The 17,258-nt window shown below is 37.4% G+C and overlaps 6 protein-coding genes across 8 annotated transcripts; 2 read left to right on the top strand and 4 right to left on the bottom strand.

Moving 5' to 3' along the window:
* Positions 1-286: 286 nt before the first annotated feature.
* Positions 287-3,234, bottom strand: LOC139819303 (G-patch domain and KOW motifs-containing protein-like). The gene is made up of 5 exons (XM_071788528.1): positions 2,745-3,234; positions 2,084-2,456; positions 1,847-1,950; positions 1,401-1,705; positions 287-884 (listed from the first exon to the last, which is right to left on the bottom strand). The coding sequence occupies exons 1-5, from the start codon at positions 2,882-2,884 to the stop codon at positions 424-426; spliced, it is 1,383 nt and encodes a 460-aa protein (XP_071644629.1). The 5' UTR covers positions 2,885-3,234; the 3' UTR covers positions 287-423.
* A 307-nt stretch (positions 3,235-3,541) lies between these two features.
* Positions 3,542-9,770, top strand: Frtz (uncharacterized). 3 transcript variants are annotated; one of them, XM_071788508.1, is made up of 15 exons: positions 3,542-3,802; positions 3,896-4,025; positions 4,138-4,315; positions 4,395-4,567; positions 4,688-4,788; positions 5,696-5,810; positions 5,925-6,134; positions 6,265-6,428; positions 6,508-6,612; positions 6,688-6,896; positions 7,011-7,143; positions 7,241-7,410; positions 7,486-9,308; positions 9,394-9,526; positions 9,643-9,770. In XM_071788508.1, exons 1-15 carry the CDS (start codon positions 3,720-3,722, stop codon positions 9,726-9,728), a joined length of 3,813 nt encoding a protein of 1,270 aa, XP_071644609.1. In that variant the 5' UTR covers positions 3,542-3,719; the 3' UTR covers positions 9,729-9,770. The 3 variants fall into 3 exon arrangements, with proteins under 3 accessions (XP_071644609.1, XP_071644607.1, XP_071644608.1); XM_071788506.1 differs by having other exon boundaries at positions 3,543-3,802; positions 4,395-4,588; XM_071788507.1 differs by having other exon boundaries at positions 3,544-3,802; positions 4,395-4,588; positions 7,020-7,143.
* LOC139818699 (protein Flattop-like) lies at positions 4,917-5,442 on the bottom strand. The gene is made up of 2 exons (XM_071787534.1): positions 5,248-5,442; positions 4,917-5,096 (listed from the first exon to the last, which is right to left on the bottom strand). Exons 1-2 carry the CDS (start codon positions 5,440-5,442, stop codon positions 4,917-4,919), a joined length of 375 nt encoding a protein of 124 aa, XP_071643635.1.
* A 162-nt stretch (positions 9,771-9,932) lies between the features above and the next one.
* Mrpl48 (mitochondrial ribosomal protein L48) lies at positions 9,933-11,214 on the bottom strand. Its single transcript, XM_071788514.1, has 4 exons — positions 11,040-11,214; positions 10,812-10,901; positions 10,589-10,722; positions 9,933-10,519 (listed from the first exon to the last, which is right to left on the bottom strand). The coding sequence occupies exons 1-4, from the start codon at positions 11,061-11,063 to the stop codon at positions 10,234-10,236; spliced, it is 534 nt and encodes a 177-aa protein (XP_071644615.1). The 5' UTR covers positions 11,064-11,214; the 3' UTR covers positions 9,933-10,233.
* Positions 11,215-11,347: 133 nt separating this feature from the next.
* Cog8 (conserved oligomeric Golgi complex subunit 8) lies at positions 11,348-14,257 on the top strand. The gene is made up of 10 exons (XM_071788512.1): positions 11,348-11,680; positions 11,783-11,854; positions 11,964-12,088; positions 12,194-12,469; positions 12,538-12,751; positions 12,834-12,994; positions 13,087-13,362; positions 13,433-13,621; positions 13,694-13,849; positions 13,915-14,257. The coding sequence occupies exons 1-10, from the start codon at positions 11,626-11,628 to the stop codon at positions 14,218-14,220; spliced, it is 1,830 nt and encodes a 609-aa protein (XP_071644613.1). The 5' UTR covers positions 11,348-11,625; the 3' UTR covers positions 14,221-14,257.
* On the bottom strand, positions 14,232-16,893 carry Cct3 (chaperonin containing TCP1 subunit 3). The gene is made up of 4 exons (XM_071788513.1): positions 16,690-16,893; positions 16,504-16,565; positions 14,953-16,090; positions 14,232-14,869 (listed from the first exon to the last, which is right to left on the bottom strand). The coding sequence occupies exons 1-4, from the start codon at positions 16,724-16,726 to the stop codon at positions 14,454-14,456; spliced, it is 1,653 nt and encodes a 550-aa protein (XP_071644614.1). The 5' UTR covers positions 16,727-16,893; the 3' UTR covers positions 14,232-14,453.
* Between the last annotated feature and the right edge of the window lie 365 nt (positions 16,894-17,258).

Below are 17,258 nucleotides of genomic sequence, written 5' to 3'. Positions count from 1 at the left end.
AATATTCGTCAAGCGTCAAAAGTAACGAATTACTTAAATTTAAACTTCGCCCATAAACTTTTTTGTTGCTTCAAGTTCAAAAGAAATGTTTTCTCTCTCCTTTCATCTTTCTATCAAATTTATTATTTACATTTACAAGATTGACGTAACATCGAATTTTACCATTAAACTTAATTTGTATATTTTTTTTATGCTGTAATAAAATACAGCCTCAACCTTTTTACCAGAGTAAAACGGTATCAATTAAGGGATACGATTGGAAATTTACCTGAAAAAGACTAAACCATATGGAAAAATATGTTTTATTAAAAAGAGATATAAATAAAATTGTACAAGTCGATATAGAATGTAAAACATTTATGTATCTATGTTATGTTATGTTATGTTATGTTATGTTATGTATGTTGTTATTTATAATATACGTTATCGTCTACTGGATGATCGTGATCTCCTGTGTTTTTTGGATTTTCTTCTATCGAAAGATTCCAAGGGTCCTGATACTTTATCCTCTCGTCGTTCTCGTTCCTTATCTCGTCCTTTATGTTTCCTGGATTTCTTTGTCTTTTTAGTCCTATCGCTACTACTGGAGCCCCTTCGAGTTTTATTTCCCTTCTTATTGTCCCTGTCCCTGTCCCTGTCCCTGTCCCTGTCACTGTCACTGTCACTCTCCTTCTCCCTGTCAGATGAATCCCTTCGTTGGCTTTTTGATTTTTTACTTGATTTCTTCGATCTGTGTCCATGGGCATGATGATTCTCTTTGTGCTTCCTTTTTCTATCAGGTATATCTGAATCGCTGTTACCGTTCGTGCTAAAATTTTCCAATGATGCAGATCTTGGTTTGCTTGCATCTTCCTTTTTCTTATGTTCTTCATATTTAGCAGCATCTGAAATCAGTTTCGTCGAATACTAAAAACTAAAACTGCAATAATTTTATACAAGTCAACGGATTATACAGGGACTTTTAAAAAGTATTGAATTTATGTGTCGGCCACTCGCTCATATACGTGCGCACGCACGTACGTGAAACAGATTCATTTTTTTTTTTGGACGTATGTCTGGACTATTCACGTTTGATAGTACAAGTTGGTAAAATATGTCAAAAATTTCTCTTTTAAACACATCTTATCAAGTATTTGTAAATGTACATATTTCTTTCGAGTACAGTTCTTTGCGTTATTTCTCGTTTCTGACTTGAATTCTCAATATATGGCTACGACACACCCTAAGAACATTAAAACAGTAACAACTCCAAATTTTGTAGCCAATCATCATATCATTAATAAACCTTGTTTATTAACCTATTTACAAACAGAAAATCGTAAAATTTTATTGTTACGGAAATATACTTTTACACATTCATTTAAAAGTCCCTCGAGAAATAACTTGCTTCATTTACTAACTTAGAACTTTAGAATTTTTCGAATATTCCGCCTTTGTTACTACTTGAACTATGCCCTCGTTCACGGAGACGATATTTCCATTCAGTGCCATTTTCACGATTAATCTTCCCGCATCGTCAAAGCCTTCTATTTGGCCATATGCGTTGGATCGCTTGCCAGCAATAATTTTTATAAAACTTCCTTTCTCTATTCGTAATTCTTCCTCTTCTTTCCAAGTTTTTCCATCATGTTTTTGCAAAGCTATCTTATCTGCGCCAAGTCCCATCCCTATTGGCCGTAATTCAGGTACAGTGGGTGTTACAAGTCTGCAAATACAGATACATAAAAATATGAAAGAAATACGACTAAAATCTATAATCTATATATACATATATATATATATGCCAAAATAAAGATATACACAACATCTACACGGTTCACATCTGAGACGAAGGCACAGTTCTTACTTTGGATTTTTACCGATTCCTTCGCCAGGTTTCCATCCCATACCTCGTAACATAGCTGAACCAAAGATACTTGGTGGCACCTTCTCGTAATCTTCTAATGTACTCTATAATAGAAAAAAAAAAAAAGAAATATCATATACCATATAATATTTTTATACAATTTAAATATACGACATTAATATATTGTATCACTGATATAATATCAGCTATCACAGAAAATCAGAAAAAAGCACTCACTTCTTCCGCACCCTTTAAATCCTGTCCCTTAACTAAAGATAAAGTTATATCACATAATTCATCTTGGTTCTTTTCTGTCGATTTGAGATCTTCTATGATTTCTTTAGCTGCCTGCTCATCCAAAGTGAGGGTGGTTTTACTTTCAGTGGACACGTCTGTTTTTATTTGTACGTTGGAAGAAGAGACAGCCTTATTACGTGATGTCAAAACACCATTTGATACTTCTTTTGACTCTTCCTTAACCTTGACATTTTGTATCACATCTTTACTTGTTTTTGACTTTGAAGCATCTATTTTGCTAATGATTCTATTGTGCCAGGTATTAGACTCCAAAAGTGGAATAATAAGAGGTTCTTCTTTTTTCTCTTCTTTCCTAAACAAATGTATCCTTGTCAAACTTGTCTACAGAAAATGATTGTTTGTACTAAGATTATTTATATCTATAAATCTATATAATCTAATAATGTTTGATTTAACTAGGTACCAAGTTAAAGGAAACAAAAAATGTAAAAAATATTTAGCCTTTAGGCAAATATTACAGTTGACATTTAAAGCATTATTAAAGACTTGAAGACAAGGTTAGATCGAGATTGAGGTTACAAGCGCATCCTAGTTTTCCTTTTTTTTTTTTTTTTTGTTATAATAAACTTTTTTGACTTACCCAATTACTTTAATCGCCTTTTCATCTAGACACTCGATATAATCCACTTTCTTCTCCTCGTATAGCTTCTGTTTGTCCAAAATTGGCTTTTTTATAGACTTTGCAAAACCAAAAGAAATTTTTTTACTTTCTTCAGCCATTTTCTTCTAATTATTATATTCCCCAAAAGTTTTCGTATTTTTGTTCTTTATGGGGTACAATATCACGTTTTATGTAATATGTCATGAGTTTTAAAATTTTATTTATATATCCTCCATCAACACACACGACACGACAGGAAACACAATCCTACTGATGTACTGATCCTACAGACAGTACAGACTACAGAATCGAGAATCCTACTTGAAGTGAAATTTGCAGAGTGTATGTATGTACAACGTATCATGAAGAATCCAGAAGAATCTTCTATTCTTCATGGTATGCAGTATGCACTATGCAGTGGTATATGTGCACATTACACGATTCACGAGAAACAGAGGTTAGAGCATAAACATAAGAATATATAGGTAAGGTGGGTAAGGTGCCAGGGTGCCACTTATGCTAGGTCTACACGGCGAGTCGTAAAGTCATGAGTCGTAAGACGTGACCAATCACAATCGAATTTGAGATGAATAATCGACTGTGATTGGTCACGTCTTGCGAAAGTGTGGAAGACTTGAAGTCTGTTCCTCTTTTAGCTGCACTGGTTGAACTGGTGCACACTAGTGCAGTAAGTTAGAGTGAAATATAATAATACTTGTCTCACTCTAGCCCAGTGCAGCTAAAAGGAACAGACCTACGATTATAAGCAGAAGATAGGTTATGGATTTTCTTGGAGTCGTGTGCGACGGCAACATCTCGAGTCCATCGAGTCTCGACCATCTCGTAACTCGTAATTGTGTATTATTGTTGTTTTTATCATATAACATAATTTGAGTGTCTCGCGAGTGTCGCTGTCGCGTGTGTGTGCTCCGTGATTTTTTTTGTATATTAATAATGTTTGCGTTAACGGGAGAAGTAAACTTTTGGACTTTCGACGACAATGTAAACATAAACGTCACGGATTTCGGTGCATTTAAGTAAAGAACACATTATCCTATTACCCCTATTACTAATTTTCAGTTTCCACTGTTTATGCTGTCGTAACAACTTGATTGCTCCCGATTTTTCAGATATCACGATAAACGTATCGATGGCACGTATGAAGAAGGCAAAAGATCTTATTGCCAAGAACGTGGTATGACTTACGTCCCAGAAAACAAAAAGGGAAACAAATTAAAACATTCCATTAAATACCTCGAGGTATAATAAATCCCTACACCTACACCTTTCTTTTCTCTATTTGAGAATCTTATATAAATATAACGTAATATAGCATTGATATATATATATATATATATATTGTCACTTCTAGGATCAGCTCAGAGACAATTCTGTAATTTATTGTCAGTGGTACGATGATTCGGTTGCACAATTAATGCTTAGCACGGGCTTACTGGTGCAAATACAAGTTTGTCTCTTCAGTGGTGACATACAAGAAATTTCATTTGACAAGTATCTTGTAGGAAAGCTATCCGAACATATATCTGATGGTATGATGCCATTATTTCAACCACCACCAGATGCTATTTATTATACGCTCAAACATAATGTGTCTTAATTTATTTGCAGTAATTATTACCAAAAGTCATTTGGTTTGTACGTACAATGATAATCTAGTGACCCTGGTGTATTTTACAAAATCTAAAACACACGTCTTCGATAAGATCAGCAAGTTGGAACCCAAGTTAATCACAACGGACTTATTTATACCTAATGGACGCAGATTGGATAAGAAAATTCAAGTAAACAAGTCTGCTACGTTGGTAAATAGCTTCCAGATGCAGATTTTTTTTTAACTATAAGTAGAAAATTTTGTACGTGATCTATAAGAATTAAACGACGCCGCGACGTGTCTTTTATAGATATTAATTTGGCGAAAATCTACAATGAACGAAGTTTACCCTTGGAGTCCAGCTATGAAACAATACCATCGAGCAAACATGCATCTCTTTCAACTTACAGGGTATGAGATTGACGTCAACAGACTCTTTTTTTATCTTCCTCTTCCTTTTTAGCATTTATATAAGATTCTTTGCGTGTGTACATGTACTTTTGTCTGTTTTGATTTTCTTTTCTTATATAACTATCTTTTTATAATTTCCTTTCGATGACTTTCTTTTCCTCATCTTTGTTTGCATGTTCTTTTATCTTCTTACATAAACTCTGATGTTTCTTCTTGTGCGCGTCCCATGAATCTCTCTTATATTGAGACGATATTGATAATTCTTTGGCAATGCTTCTAGTAATTTTCTTTGGCAAATCCCATGTGCCCTTTTTAATACAATATAATATTTTTTTTATTATAATCTCTATATGCTGCATATATGCATAAATTTAAGAATTTATAATGATAACGTTGGTTTTAAATGATTTAGATTCTTGAACGTATTTTACTACATACGTGATATTAATTTATACAAACTTTAAATGTTCCCCACGGCGAATGTTCGACTCTTTTGGCATTGTCTAATATACGTCCATTATCATCCGCGATAAATTTCGTAGTGACACAATGCCTGTCAGGCCAACTGGGATACCATTTAGGAACTTCCCAATTTCGCAATCTTTTCGGAGTAAATGCATCTTCTGTCCAATGACCGTGCCAATGTTGAGACATTTTTATATACGTCCCTCCTTTTTTTTAAATAAATTTAATACGCATAAATTTTTATTCTATGTACTTGTGCTTGCTATTACAATTCTTTCTATCAAGCATGGCTAGTTACGTTACTATGCTCGTTGCTATGTAAATCAATTAGCTACAAACACCTGTGCAAACCCTGTATGCTGTATGCATGTACGTACATACAAGCACTGTGATATAATAATTATGTATAAGAATGAATGGATCTAATGATTCATATTTTCAGAACAAAGTTAGAATTATTATGTTACATACGTACTGAATTCGATCCCTTGTGTATTACGTTTGATGCATGCGATGACAATATTATTCATTCTGTAGAACAAAAAGTCTCAAGGAAGGTAATTATAAGCTCTTAATTTCTTATGTGTTTCCTAATTTAATACATGTATTAAATATGCTGTGTTAGAAAAGGAAATGTGTATTTTTGTAAATTTGGATATCATGATACATAGGGAGAAGTGACCGTAGAATGGCGTACGTATGAAGTTTCCCGACAGAATAAATTAAAAAGGATCGCTGTGATTTCCGTACAATTGCCAACGCATACAAGTTGCGTGAGATTTTCACCTAATCAGGAATTATTACTTCTGTGTTGCATCGATGGTACTGTTATGATGTACGATCAAATCAAGTCGACAAGTACCAGTGTAAAAGCCGCTTTTGTAAGTTTTATCGATATATAAATTAAATACGTAAATTTCACATAAATCTACAATATATACATATGTATTACTAGAAATGCGTTTTACAAGGATTGACTTGAGGTTTTATTGATTTCTTTTCCTCTTTAAGATACCCACTTTAGCCGCTTGGCATAGCGACGGTATAATATTTGTGGTAGGTAATGATAGAGGCCAGTTTCAACATTTTGATATCACTTTAACGTGCATCAAAACCCAGACATTAAGCGACGAGGCAACGCCAGCAAATATTCTCGACTTATCATCATATTTTAGGTATAAATCATGAAATAATTTCTCGATAGGATTATGTCAGCACATAAAATTTGATTAGCAAAATAATTATACAACGCAGGAATCAGCATGCCTTGGTAAATATGGAGTGGAACAAGAAAAGCGACCCGAATCAGATTCGTTGCTACAGTAATGGCACGTCTTTATTCTTGTTACTTTTTGAACGGTAAGGACTATCATTTTGTGCCCCATGTTTTATATAAATTTATATGATAATTTGTTCTGTATTCTGTATTAACAGAGGTCCGATTGGCGTTATTAAGATGATCGAAGGTGATACTCTTTCCGGGGATGACGTGGTCAGAAGATATTTGTCAGAATCTCGGATAGAACAAGCGACTTCCTTGTTGTTGTCGATGAGCTGGGATACGCATCCACGTGTATGCATGCATTCGCTCAATCAAATCTTAAATTATTTGTTCAAGTTACCATTGACCACGGAACGTGAAGGTAAAATAAAATTTCGTTATTTTTGTAATATGGTGGTTAATTAAGAAAGATTATATATTATTTACGAATGTTTAAAAAACTAAAATCTTATTATTCTAACCTACGTAATCTGAGATCTAATAGGTCTGATACAGAACGCACTGGGCAGTTTCCACATACCTATTAAACCAATAAGCCAAGCTGTCGAAGAAGAATATGGCGACGAAGTAAGAGATTTGACGAGGCGATTTTTCCATCATTTATTAAGGTAGCGCATTACTTACCTGATCATTGTTATCATGCAACCATCATACGCACGACGAATCTGTTTAATTATCCCAAATTTACGATTATGATCTTCTTAGGTATAAGATGTTTGAAAAGGCTTTCCGACTAGCTATTGATCTAAATGATCACGATCTTTTTATGGACATACATTTCTATGCTGCGGTCTTGAATGATATGGAACTGGCAACTGCAGCAAAAGAGAAAGCTGAGAGTATTCTAAGCAGATCAAACAGTTGCAGTGGCTCGCGTAAGACGTGACCAAACTTGTAAAAAAAAAGCTTATAAAGCTTTAGACACACCTTATATCTAGAAACTTTTATAGATTCCACGTGTTCGAGAACATCATGCTCTATATGTTCTGATTCGAGCAATGAGAAGGGTGAGGAGGAGGAGGAAGAAGAGGGAGAGAACGAGGAGGCAGAAGAAGAAGAGGAAGAAGAGGAGGAGGAGGAGGAGGAGGAGGAGGAGGAAGAGGAGGAGGCAGAGGAAGAGAAAGAGGAAGAGATAGCAACGTATAGCGAAGAGAGCGAAGATTCTCAAAGAGTAGAACGACCCAATTTGAAACGGTCAAAAAGGCGTCGTTATAGAAAAGCTTCCAACTCGAGTCAAATCCCACCCTTACCGATTGTCCATCCTCATCATACCGCGAAGAACACACTTTGCGCATCCTACAACAACATTCCGTCCAATACTAAGACTGATTATATCTTAGTGCCTTCGTCTCTTGACACGTCTGATAATATTTTAACAACTTCGTTTAATCACTCTTCGCACATTTCAAGCCCATTTCTAGCATCGACCTCTTTTAACAAATCATTATACAGTACACACTCGAATTTTACCCCGACCAGCGCGGTGAACACGATTAACAGTTCTCAAGTGTTTAACAATGCATCAGACGACTTGATGACCACGTCATTCGGTAGTATTTCTCTAACTGAATCGGAGGTAATGGTCGATGATCAGTCTGGCAATAATTTCGACGAAAGGTTATACGACAAATCGTTAGTTAACGAAATACCATATTCTTTCAATGAGTATTCCGCCACCAATGTAATAACAACTTGCGCGCAAGACGACAGCCTTATTTCTACACCTTTCAATAAGCCAATATACGAATCAGAAGATATTCAATCGAATTATTTGACGAACTGCTTAAACATCGTTGACAATAATATTATGTCGACGTCATTCAGTACTCGAGTCGCTAGCGCTCCTATCTCGCATAGTAACTCTGTCAATGCGCTAACAGCGAACAATAACTCTGAAACAACTTCGATATCACGAAGCGTAAAATCTTCAAAGGTATCTGATAAATCGCTAACTAAAGCTCTCATTGATGCTAATACTCATTTGACGGATCACGTGGCTTTTCCGAATCGTATTTATACCAATCTGATGTCTACTTCGTTCAATTATCCCGAAGGATATGCGACTCCTGAAAGTAGCGATATTACATTTCCCAACACATTTAACAACGTTAATGATCAAACCGTTAAATTACATCCTGTTACGGAAGAAAAGGAAACAGGCGTCGCTATTCCACCACCACCACCACCACCTTCTCTGATAAGTTCTCTCACTACGTACCTTCATAGTTTACCTAAAAAAAATTATCTTTTATCTAGGAGCGCTCAAGGTTTATCAAATATTAAAGAATCAGAAAAATTTGCGTCGAATAAAACACACGTGCCGTCGGGCGCTTTACAAAAACAGAATTCCACAACATCGAACATCCCTGAAAGTCAGAAAACATCTCTATCTTTCAAAACATATAGATACAATTACGATCTAGATTACATACCATTTCACGGTACTCGTGACGACACAGATTTACAACTTTCACAAACAGTTAACAGAAGACTTCCCTCGCGGAACTTTCATCCTAGCTACAGCATGCAACATGGGTTATTCGAGAATAGATACTCGTTGAGATCTACCTTAAACAATACAACGGTTAATGCGAATAGAGAAACTAATATGCTTTCTAACGTACCACCTCTGCCTGTAATTAATACGTCTAGCGCTAATTTGAAGATTTGCTCCACGTGTCCGTCGTTCGCCGATACGCCAAGCTCTCTCTCTAACGAAAAACCAAAAGTCAAGTTTTCAGATACTGTCACTCACATATTAGTACCTGGCACAGTAAGTAGTTGAAAAATATCTGTATATATTTATATATCACATCTATATACATATATAATATGTATATATGTATATGCTTTTACAGACTCAAGTATATAGACAGAAACGAACTACTGCACAAACTACACACATAACGGATCCTAAACGTGAATTAGCTGAAAGCCTTCCACTTTGCCTGGGTAACGAAGATTACCTTAAAGATTTTCAACCACTATGTAGTAAGCATTTTGCATTAGTGGTATTAGTACAGTTATTTTGTTAAGAAGCATTTTGTTTACAACGCAACGTGTGCACAATGTGATTTTTTCTAATATTAATTTTTAATATTTTGCAGAAGACAACGCGGACGAAAAAGTAAAAGAATCTCCCAAGACTGACGACAGTACAAAGATTAAAGTCGTACATTTTGGTTTATTGTAAACCAGTGTTATTCAAAGAAATAATATAATGAGTTACGTATGATTACGTATTAATTTATCGGACACATATGCACGCGCGTGACTTCATGGAAGGACAGTGCGCGAGAAGATTAATAAACAAAACAGAGGTCCGATATTATTTATAATAAAAGAATTAAGTTTAATCTCTAATTTTAATCTACGTACGATCCAGAGACACGAAGAATAATGTAAAATAATTTATTGAAATATTTTTATACATTTTTTTTTGTATAATGTATTTTTGTATGTGTGTATTTTTTTTGTATAATTATTTAGAAAAGTTAACAAAAGAAACTTTTTCACTGATTACGTCTGTGTATAATTTTCTTAACTTTTTACTGTTTTAAAAATTTACACACATGGAAAAGAGTATCTTTGCATCAATGTACATATATACAAGTGTTTTTTACACGTAAATCCTACATTGCGTACAACAATGTCTGTGTATATCTCTCTCTATATATGTATATATATATATTTATATATTAGGCTTTATTCTTTAACGTGTCCAACGCAGATTTCAAATCAATCAATTCTTTGTCCGGTATATATCGCTTCTGTTCTAGCGCGGGATCGTAAACGTTTACATTCAGTATGACACCCTGTGGTAAAGCGGCTTCCAATGCCCTGATTAATACTGAACATTTTACAGAAGATACTTCCGACATTTGTATATTTCTTTCATAAATTTTGAGATTGTACTCGGATGCAATCTTGGTCGTTCCAGTTTTATATTTCTGAATCTTGAATTCTTGAGGCGGTAACGGCCAGCTGTAAAAATGCGGATTGTATTAGAAATTGAAAGTGATTTGCATTAAAAGCAATTTAATGCAAATTTACCCGTTGTCTACGTCAATCTGTATGACATCCGCCAACTTGTGTACGTAAGACTGATAACATTCGAGCACAGGATAGTCGTAGCTCTTAATTTGCACATTTATTACAGGTAGAAGTGGAACGTTTGATTTTCCTGTCTGTAAAAATCAAAAAGCTGACAAGACGTTACGTATACTTTAGTTAGGTACATACTTGTGATCTAGAATCTCTAGAAGCCTGATCTGACCTGTAAATAATCTGGCTCGTACAAACTTCCGGTATAGAATTTTATCGATAAGATTTTTGTTGTTAGTGAACGTTGTCCAAGCACTGTGATCTAGAATAAAGTTAAATTGTTAGACAGTTCAATATATGAGTATAACGATACAACATAAATAATACAAGAGCCCAATAATGTAAAATTCAGGTTATCAGGTTATTTTACTCCAAGATATCACTCGAAAATACGATGTACCTGTTTGATTAGATTTAAAGCCATTTCTTGCGCGGTGAGATAATCAGGCTGATGATTTTCAGGAAACTTTCAATTCATAAATTTAATCGAATCGAATCGTCAAGCATCAAGTTGTGTCGCGGGTCGCGGGCTTGTGATCACGCGTTTGACTATGCCGACCGGCGACGCGACCAGACTTGACGAATTCCGTTTCCGTCAGTTCCGTCACGTTCCTCCAGGCGGCACGGCGGCAGACCGCGCGGGGCGATCCACGATCAGCTGATTGTTCTGCTTGCAGCTTGCAGATGACGTGTCGGTGTCGCACGCGTCGCTTCATAGAAAACCTTCGTAATAAATTAATCTAAAGAGAGTGTTTGCCAAATTTTTATAATCGCAAAACAAGAAAATTATTTTTTATAATCTAGATTGATAAAAATTTTTTATTCTTCGGGATACGTACGTTATGAAAGGAGCCGTTAAATTACGTGACATGTTGGAGAAAAACGTATCTTGCTGACGTTTGCCACCTGTCTCAATGATTCGGCCAATATTATACTAGATTATTATTATCATATATCATAGTTAGTACTTAGTAGTCAAGAAAATCATGGATATCGAAACGGAAAATGTGATAAATCTAATATTTCCGGAAGGTATACCAGGTAAGATTAATTTTGTTACTTTGAACGTAATTGTTAATGCATTATTGCACAACGATGTATCTACATTCTACATGTATTTATTACACGCAACTGCGACTTCAGACTCTTGGAAGGAAAATCCCAATTTTTATCAGTATCTGTCAAAACTTGGAGGCTTCGATGTAGATCAGCTAAGTAAGAATACACCTTTATTATTTATTATTCAGCATACGTATCCATCTAAATCTTGCATTATGCGTCAATAATGAAAGACACAGATTTATCCTGCTCCAAAAATTTTCAGGTAAAGAACCTGATCATTTGTCCGATGAGAAAAACGCAGTACTTCAGACTACACAGAAATTGGTATTTGCAAACTACAAAACCTTTATTCAGACAGCAGAAAGCTCACGAGAGATACTCAATCATGTAATTTCAAAGAAATATATATATTATACTTATAGATCTGTACAGAAAGACTGCATTATAACTTGCGCAAGTTAACAAATCGCATTGTTTCACTTTCTGTTTCAGTTCAATGAGACCGAAGATCGTCTTGACAAGCTTGTACAAAAGATCCCAGAATTTGTAGGAAAATGTCAATCGTTTTGCGATACCTCAAAAGATATTAACGCGCATCGAAGATTAAATAGCTTAACGCTAACGCGAAATGCAGAGTTACTCGAAATTCTCGAGATGCCCCAATTGATGGAATCGTGTTTGAGAAGCAACCAATATAACGAAGCATTGGAATTGTCTCAATACGCTCGTCACGTAGGAATGAAACATGGAGATATTCCTATTATCTCGGTACAAGCTTAACAAAAAGTGTCTATCCGTGTTATTCACATTTTTTTAAATTTTTGTCAACATTCCAGTCTATAGTGGCAGAGATCGAAAGCAGCTGGTCGGGTATGGTAGGACAGGTAGTTGGCTCTCTGAGAGGAGATCTACCACTTCCGAGATGTCTTCAGCTTGTAGGTCTGTTGCGATCTATGGACGCGTTTACAGAATCGGAACTTCGTATTAAATTCCTTCAAGCGAGAGACAGCTGGCTTCAGGGCCTGTTGAATGCAATACCGAAGGAAGACCGTAAGAGATTTTCATTCAAAAATTACAATATAATACGAGACACAATAGCTGACGTAGTCAAAACATTTTGCGCCTGTTACAGCCAATCTTCACATGGCCAAAACGATAGAATTATCCAGGATACACTTGTTCAATATAATAACTCAGTACAAAGCCATGTTTAACGACGATGAATTAGTACGTCCCGGTCGTGACTTGACGCTAAATGAATCCGCGATATTTTATCATTGGTTGGAGGAAAAGGTAAGTTACGGACAGTGCACACACACACACACACACACACAGATAGACAACAGATAAATAACAGAAATATGATTAAGGTTTCTTTCTTCTAGATATCGCAATTTCTTACTACGCTAGAGCAGGACTTACCGGGTGTAACGTCTATAGATACCATTTTGGGTCAGTGTACGTATTTTGGATTATCGTTTGGTCGAGTCGGCGTCGATTTTACTGGCCGAATGTCGGATATATTTGTACGAGTTATCGGTGAAAGGTTTGAGCGGAACGTTCGTCGAACAACTAGAAAGTTTGAGAAAGATATGGAAACATTTACGTTGATTAACAAGACTCAACGACTCGATATAAAAACGGAGACTTCCGTTAATTCTGTAAGTGTAAAATTGTATCTTCTAAAGGTAAGTCTACGCTGATTTACAATAACATTACACTGTTTCGTAGGAAAATCCGCCTGAACAACTGATAGAATTTTATCCTCTGGCTGAATACTGCAACGGGATAATAACAGCGTTCAATGAATTGAGACTCTGTGCACCAGTGGCACTCTCCGTTTTATGCACAAACGTACTACAAGAGTCGTTGCATAATGTGGCGAGAGCTATGTTGGTGTTTTACAAGCAAGAACAGCAAGTGGGTTTTCATGTCACGTAATTTTTACTCACAGGCAAATCCCATATTTTATAAAGATAATGTATGTCACAGGCATTTGCTGCCACGGAACGGGAAAACATGATTAAGTTCACGGAATGTTTGAGCGAACACGTAATACCTTATATACAGTATTGCATACACGCGATTTTTCCGCCTAGCCAAATTGCAACGCATCTAGGAATATCAGTCGGTGTGCTGCAGAAAGAGGTACGAGCCCTTAAAAAGGAGTTAAAAGGAGTAAAACGTGTGTGATGATGTGAAATAATTTACAGGAGATGACGTATTTAAATAAGCGAAGCATAGTAGAACCTGTGGCTGTACTATTACCTGTTAAAAAAGATTCTTCGGCTTCTAAATTATCTACGTCTAACGTACAGCTAGTAACGTCGCGTACGGCAAAGAATCCTTCCATCGCAAAGTCCCTGCCAACGGAACGTATGGATTCAAACTTAAAGAAGACTACTGTAATAGAAAGGAAAGAATCAGAAGAAAACGAACGTACCGAACAAGGAACAGTACAGAAGAGCAATGTACAAAATTTGCAGAATTTCACCGATGATATAAAGAGTATCGTGTAATGAATCTGATATAAAGAGCAAAGTATTTAATTTAAAATGTTAATTTAATTTAAATGTTATTTTGGACATAATATGAAACAGATTTTTACGATCACCGGGGCCCCGGGGGGGGGGGGCACTTTATTTTTTTGAAAATGCGTACACAGGAGACAGAACGTTGACGCGAAAATGCAAAATAATTGAATCTTAATGTAAACGTAAAGCGCGTAGGCTTCAATGAATATCGAAAATATTCATTCTTTCATAGATTCCTCCGTAACTTGACTCGGCTGCGCGGTCTCATTCTCATTTTTCTTCTTTTTACTTCCGGAAACGATGTCGTCTATTCTCAACAACAGAATAGCAGTCTCGATTGCTGTTTTATACGTTTGTAACTTGACGGACAGCGGTTCCCATATCCCGCGCTCCTTCATATCGACCACGTTTCCCGTTTCTCCATCGATGCCCCAAGTAGTTCCTTCCGTCGCGTGTTTAGCGCGCAACGCCGTCAGAGTTTTGATAGTATTTGCGCCGCAATTCTGCGCGAGCGTCCTGGGAATGATCTCCAAGGCCTGCGCGATCGCCTTGTACGGCCATTGTTCCACACCTGCGAGACCTGCCGCCTTTTCCGTCAAGAGCCGAGATACTGCCATTTCCACTGCTCCGCCACCTATGAAACAAGGAAAGAGAAGGAAAAAAAATACATTATGGGTGAGAAGAGTAAGATTTGACGAGGCAAATAAAATGACGCACCTGGTACCAGCTTTGGATCGATAAGAAGATTTCTGGCGACGTGCAGCGCGTCCTGCAAATTCCTCTCGGTCTCATTCAAGATATCTTTGCTGGCACCTCTCAGAATGATGGTGCAAGCTTTCGGATCCTTGCATTCCGTGATGAAACAGAAATAATCGTCACCGAGTTTCTTGATTTCGAAGAGACCAGCTCCCGTGCCAACGTCCTCTTCCTTCAGTTCTTCGGTACGCGTGACGACGGTGGCACCGCAGGCACGGGCAATTCTGTTAATGTCGCTCTTTCGTAGTCTGCGTATCGCGGATATGCCGGCTTTCACGAAGTAATGCTGAGCAAGATCCGATATACCCTTCTCCGTTATCACGACATCTGGCTTCACTGAAATAACATCCTCACAGATCTTCTTCACATGGTCCTCCTCCAGTTCCAAAATCTTGGTAAAATCCACATCCTTCATTATCTCTATATTCGTCTGAGATTCGCCCTTTTTATACTCCAATGGACAATCCAGCAAGACTATTCTCGGATCTTTGATGTAACGTCTCATTTTTGGGTGCGTCACATCTTTGTTGATCATCACACCTTTCAGGACAGTACTGTCCTCTATCGTGCCACCGGGGATCTTCTCCACCTTGGCGTAACGCTTGATGTCGATCTCCCTCCTGCCATTTTCCTCGAGCATCACCGTATGAACGGCATCTAAAGCGATTTGGCAAGCCATGTCGGACCAGCGTCGAATAAATTTAGTGCCCGTACAGGAGTTTATTACTTGGACCAGTTTGTCCTTGTCGTTGCAATCTAAATCGATGCTGACTTGTTCGTTAAGAATCGTGACCATGTCTTCTAAAGCCTGACGGTACGCTCTTATAATGACGGTAGGATGCATGTTTTGTTCCAAGAATGGTTCAGCGGTAGCCAAGATCTCGCCTGACAGGACGATGACCGAAGTGGTACCGTCCCCTACCTCTTCGTCCTGAGTCCTAGCGATCTCTATCATGGACTTTCCAGCAGGATGCTGCACAGTGATCTCGCGCAGAATCGCGTTCCCATCGTTTGTCATTACGATACCACCCATCGGATCCATCAACATTTTCAACATGGCTTGTGGACCCAGACATGTTCTAATGACGTCGGCGATTGCCTTTGTACAAAAATAACATTTGTGTAAATGTAAAGCTCTTGTTAATATATGAATATCTTGTATACTTGAGAAAGTTACGCCTTGATTATTGAGACCGTACGACCTATGCGTCGTTCGTCGACTCGAAAAGTTATGCCATACGTGTATTATAATATACGTGACGTTATAAATCGCTCGCAGAAAAAAAAAAAGTACGTTTTACCGACGTCACTTGTACGATCTACGAGTTGTTGTATTTAAGTCGTGTAAGTCAATAATACGCGACAACTCGATGCGAGACCCGAGACCCGAGACACGCGGATTCCTGCCTCTTCGGGAAGCCGCACGAACGGAGAAACGCCTTATAAGGCGATACATCGCTGACGCATAGGTTATAGGTTATGGGTTGTAGATTGTAGATTATAGACGCTCACCTTGCCCGCCTGGATATTCTCTCTCTGTACCTTTCTGCCGGTGTCGCGCTTCGTGTTCTGGCCTGCGATAATTAGAAGATTCATTATTATGGTTGGAAACACTCGTACACGCTCTACACGCCACGCCAATAGCGGCAATCGGCAATAGCCAAATAAACGACGGACGAAAGGTTGACTTGGACTTACTGAGAACCACAATTGGTGCTGCGCCCGGTCCAAACATCGTGTTTTTTCTTTATTATTACACGTTTTTTCTTTGTTATTACACCGCGCGGCGTGCAACTTTTCCCAAAAAGGACGAACAACGAACGTGGACAGTAATAATGGAAAATGGAACTTGAACGCGCTGTCTTTAGGATCAAGATGGAAACTAGAAACGTAGAAACACGAACTACGAAGAGTACCAAGTGAAAGGCACAAAGCAAAGCCAAGCAAAGCAGTGTCCCGTAAGCACGAACAACGTATATTTGAATAGAGTTGCGATTTCGGGAATGCTTCAAGCTTCAATGGCTTCAATGGCCGCGTTCAGCAGACACAACTGTTGAGTTCGTCTTATCAACACTCTGCGTTGATTGGTTGGTTCTAAAAGTAAGAGCCACGCACGTTCGACTGCTACTCAGCAGCTTGGTCTGCTGAACGCGGCCAATGCTGCATCGATAAAACGGATAAACGTGCGACAATGAAATACGCAACACTATCGAGTTTAAATACGGATTTCACGCTTGATCTCGCGTGATACGATTAACACGTACGAT

The sequence above is a fragment of the Temnothorax longispinosus genome, chromosome 9 (genome assembly GCF_030848805.1).
Source record: "Temnothorax longispinosus isolate EJ_2023e chromosome 9, Tlon_JGU_v1, whole genome shotgun sequence".
NCBI lineage: Eukaryota > Metazoa > Arthropoda > Insecta > Hymenoptera > Formicidae > Temnothorax > Temnothorax longispinosus.
The sequence above is the reverse complement of the archived record's forward strand: the minus strand, read 5'-3'. Positions and strand labels throughout refer to the sequence as shown.

Coding starts and splice junctions, on each gene's coding strand:
- LOC139818699 (XM_071787534.1), bottom strand. CDS start 5,442: ATGTCTCAACATTGGCACGGTCATTGGACAGAAGATGCATTTACTCCG. Junction 5,097..5,247: donor CGCCGTGGGGAACATTTAAA/GTTTGTATAAAT, acceptor TGTATTAAAAAG/GGCACATGGGATTTGCCAAA.
- LOC139819303 (XM_071788528.1), bottom strand. CDS start 2,884: ATGGCTGAAGAAAGTAAAAAAATTTCTTTTGGTTTTGCAAAGTCTATA. Junction 1,951..2,083: donor ATTTAAAGGGTGCGGAAGAA/GTGAGTGCTTTT, acceptor TTTCTATTATAG/AGTACATTAGAAGATTACGA. Junction 885..1,400: donor GAAAAATTCTAAAGTTCTAA/GTTAGTAAATGA, acceptor AACTGATTTCAG/ATGCTGCTAAATATGAAGAA.
- Mrpl48 (XM_071788514.1), bottom strand. CDS start 11,063: ATGGCTTTAAATCTAATCAAACAG. Junction 10,902..11,039: donor CTTTAAATCTAATCAAACAG/GTACATCGTATT, acceptor ACTTTATTCTAG/ATCACAGTGCTTGGACAACG. Junction 10,520..10,588: donor CAGATTGACGTAGACAACGG/GTAAATTTGCAT, acceptor GCATTTTTACAG/CTGGCCGTTACCGCCTCAAG.
- Cog8 (XM_071788512.1), top strand. CDS start 11,626: ATGGATATCGAAACGGAAAATGTGATAAATCTAATATTTCCGGAAGGT. Junction 12,089..12,193: donor CACGAGAGATACTCAATCAT/GTAATTTCAAAG, acceptor TTTCTGTTTCAG/TTCAATGAGACCGAAGATCG. Junction 13,363..13,432: donor CGGAGACTTCCGTTAATTCT/GTAAGTGTAAAA, acceptor ACTGTTTCGTAG/GAAAATCCGCCTGAACAACT.
- Frtz (XM_071788506.1), top strand. CDS start 3,720: ATGTTTGCGTTAACGGGAGAAGTAAACTTTTGGACTTTCGACGACAAT. Junction 4,589..4,687: donor TAAACAAGTCTGCTACGTTG/GTAAATAGCTTC, acceptor TGTCTTTTATAG/ATATTAATTTGGCGAAAATC. Junction 6,135..6,264: donor CCAGTGTAAAAGCCGCTTTT/GTAAGTTTTATC, acceptor TTCCTCTTTAAG/ATACCCACTTTAGCCGCTTG.
- Cct3 (XM_071788513.1), bottom strand. CDS start 16,726: ATGTTTGGACCGGGCGCAGCACCAATTGTGGTTCTCA. Junction 16,091..16,503: donor AGAATATCCAGGCGGGCAAG/GTGAGCGTCTAT, acceptor TTTTGTACAAAG/GCAATCGCCGACGTCATTAG. Junction 14,870..14,952: donor CGATCCAAAGCTGGTACCAG/GTGCGTCATTTT, acceptor CTTGTTTCATAG/GTGGCGGAGCAGTGGAAATG.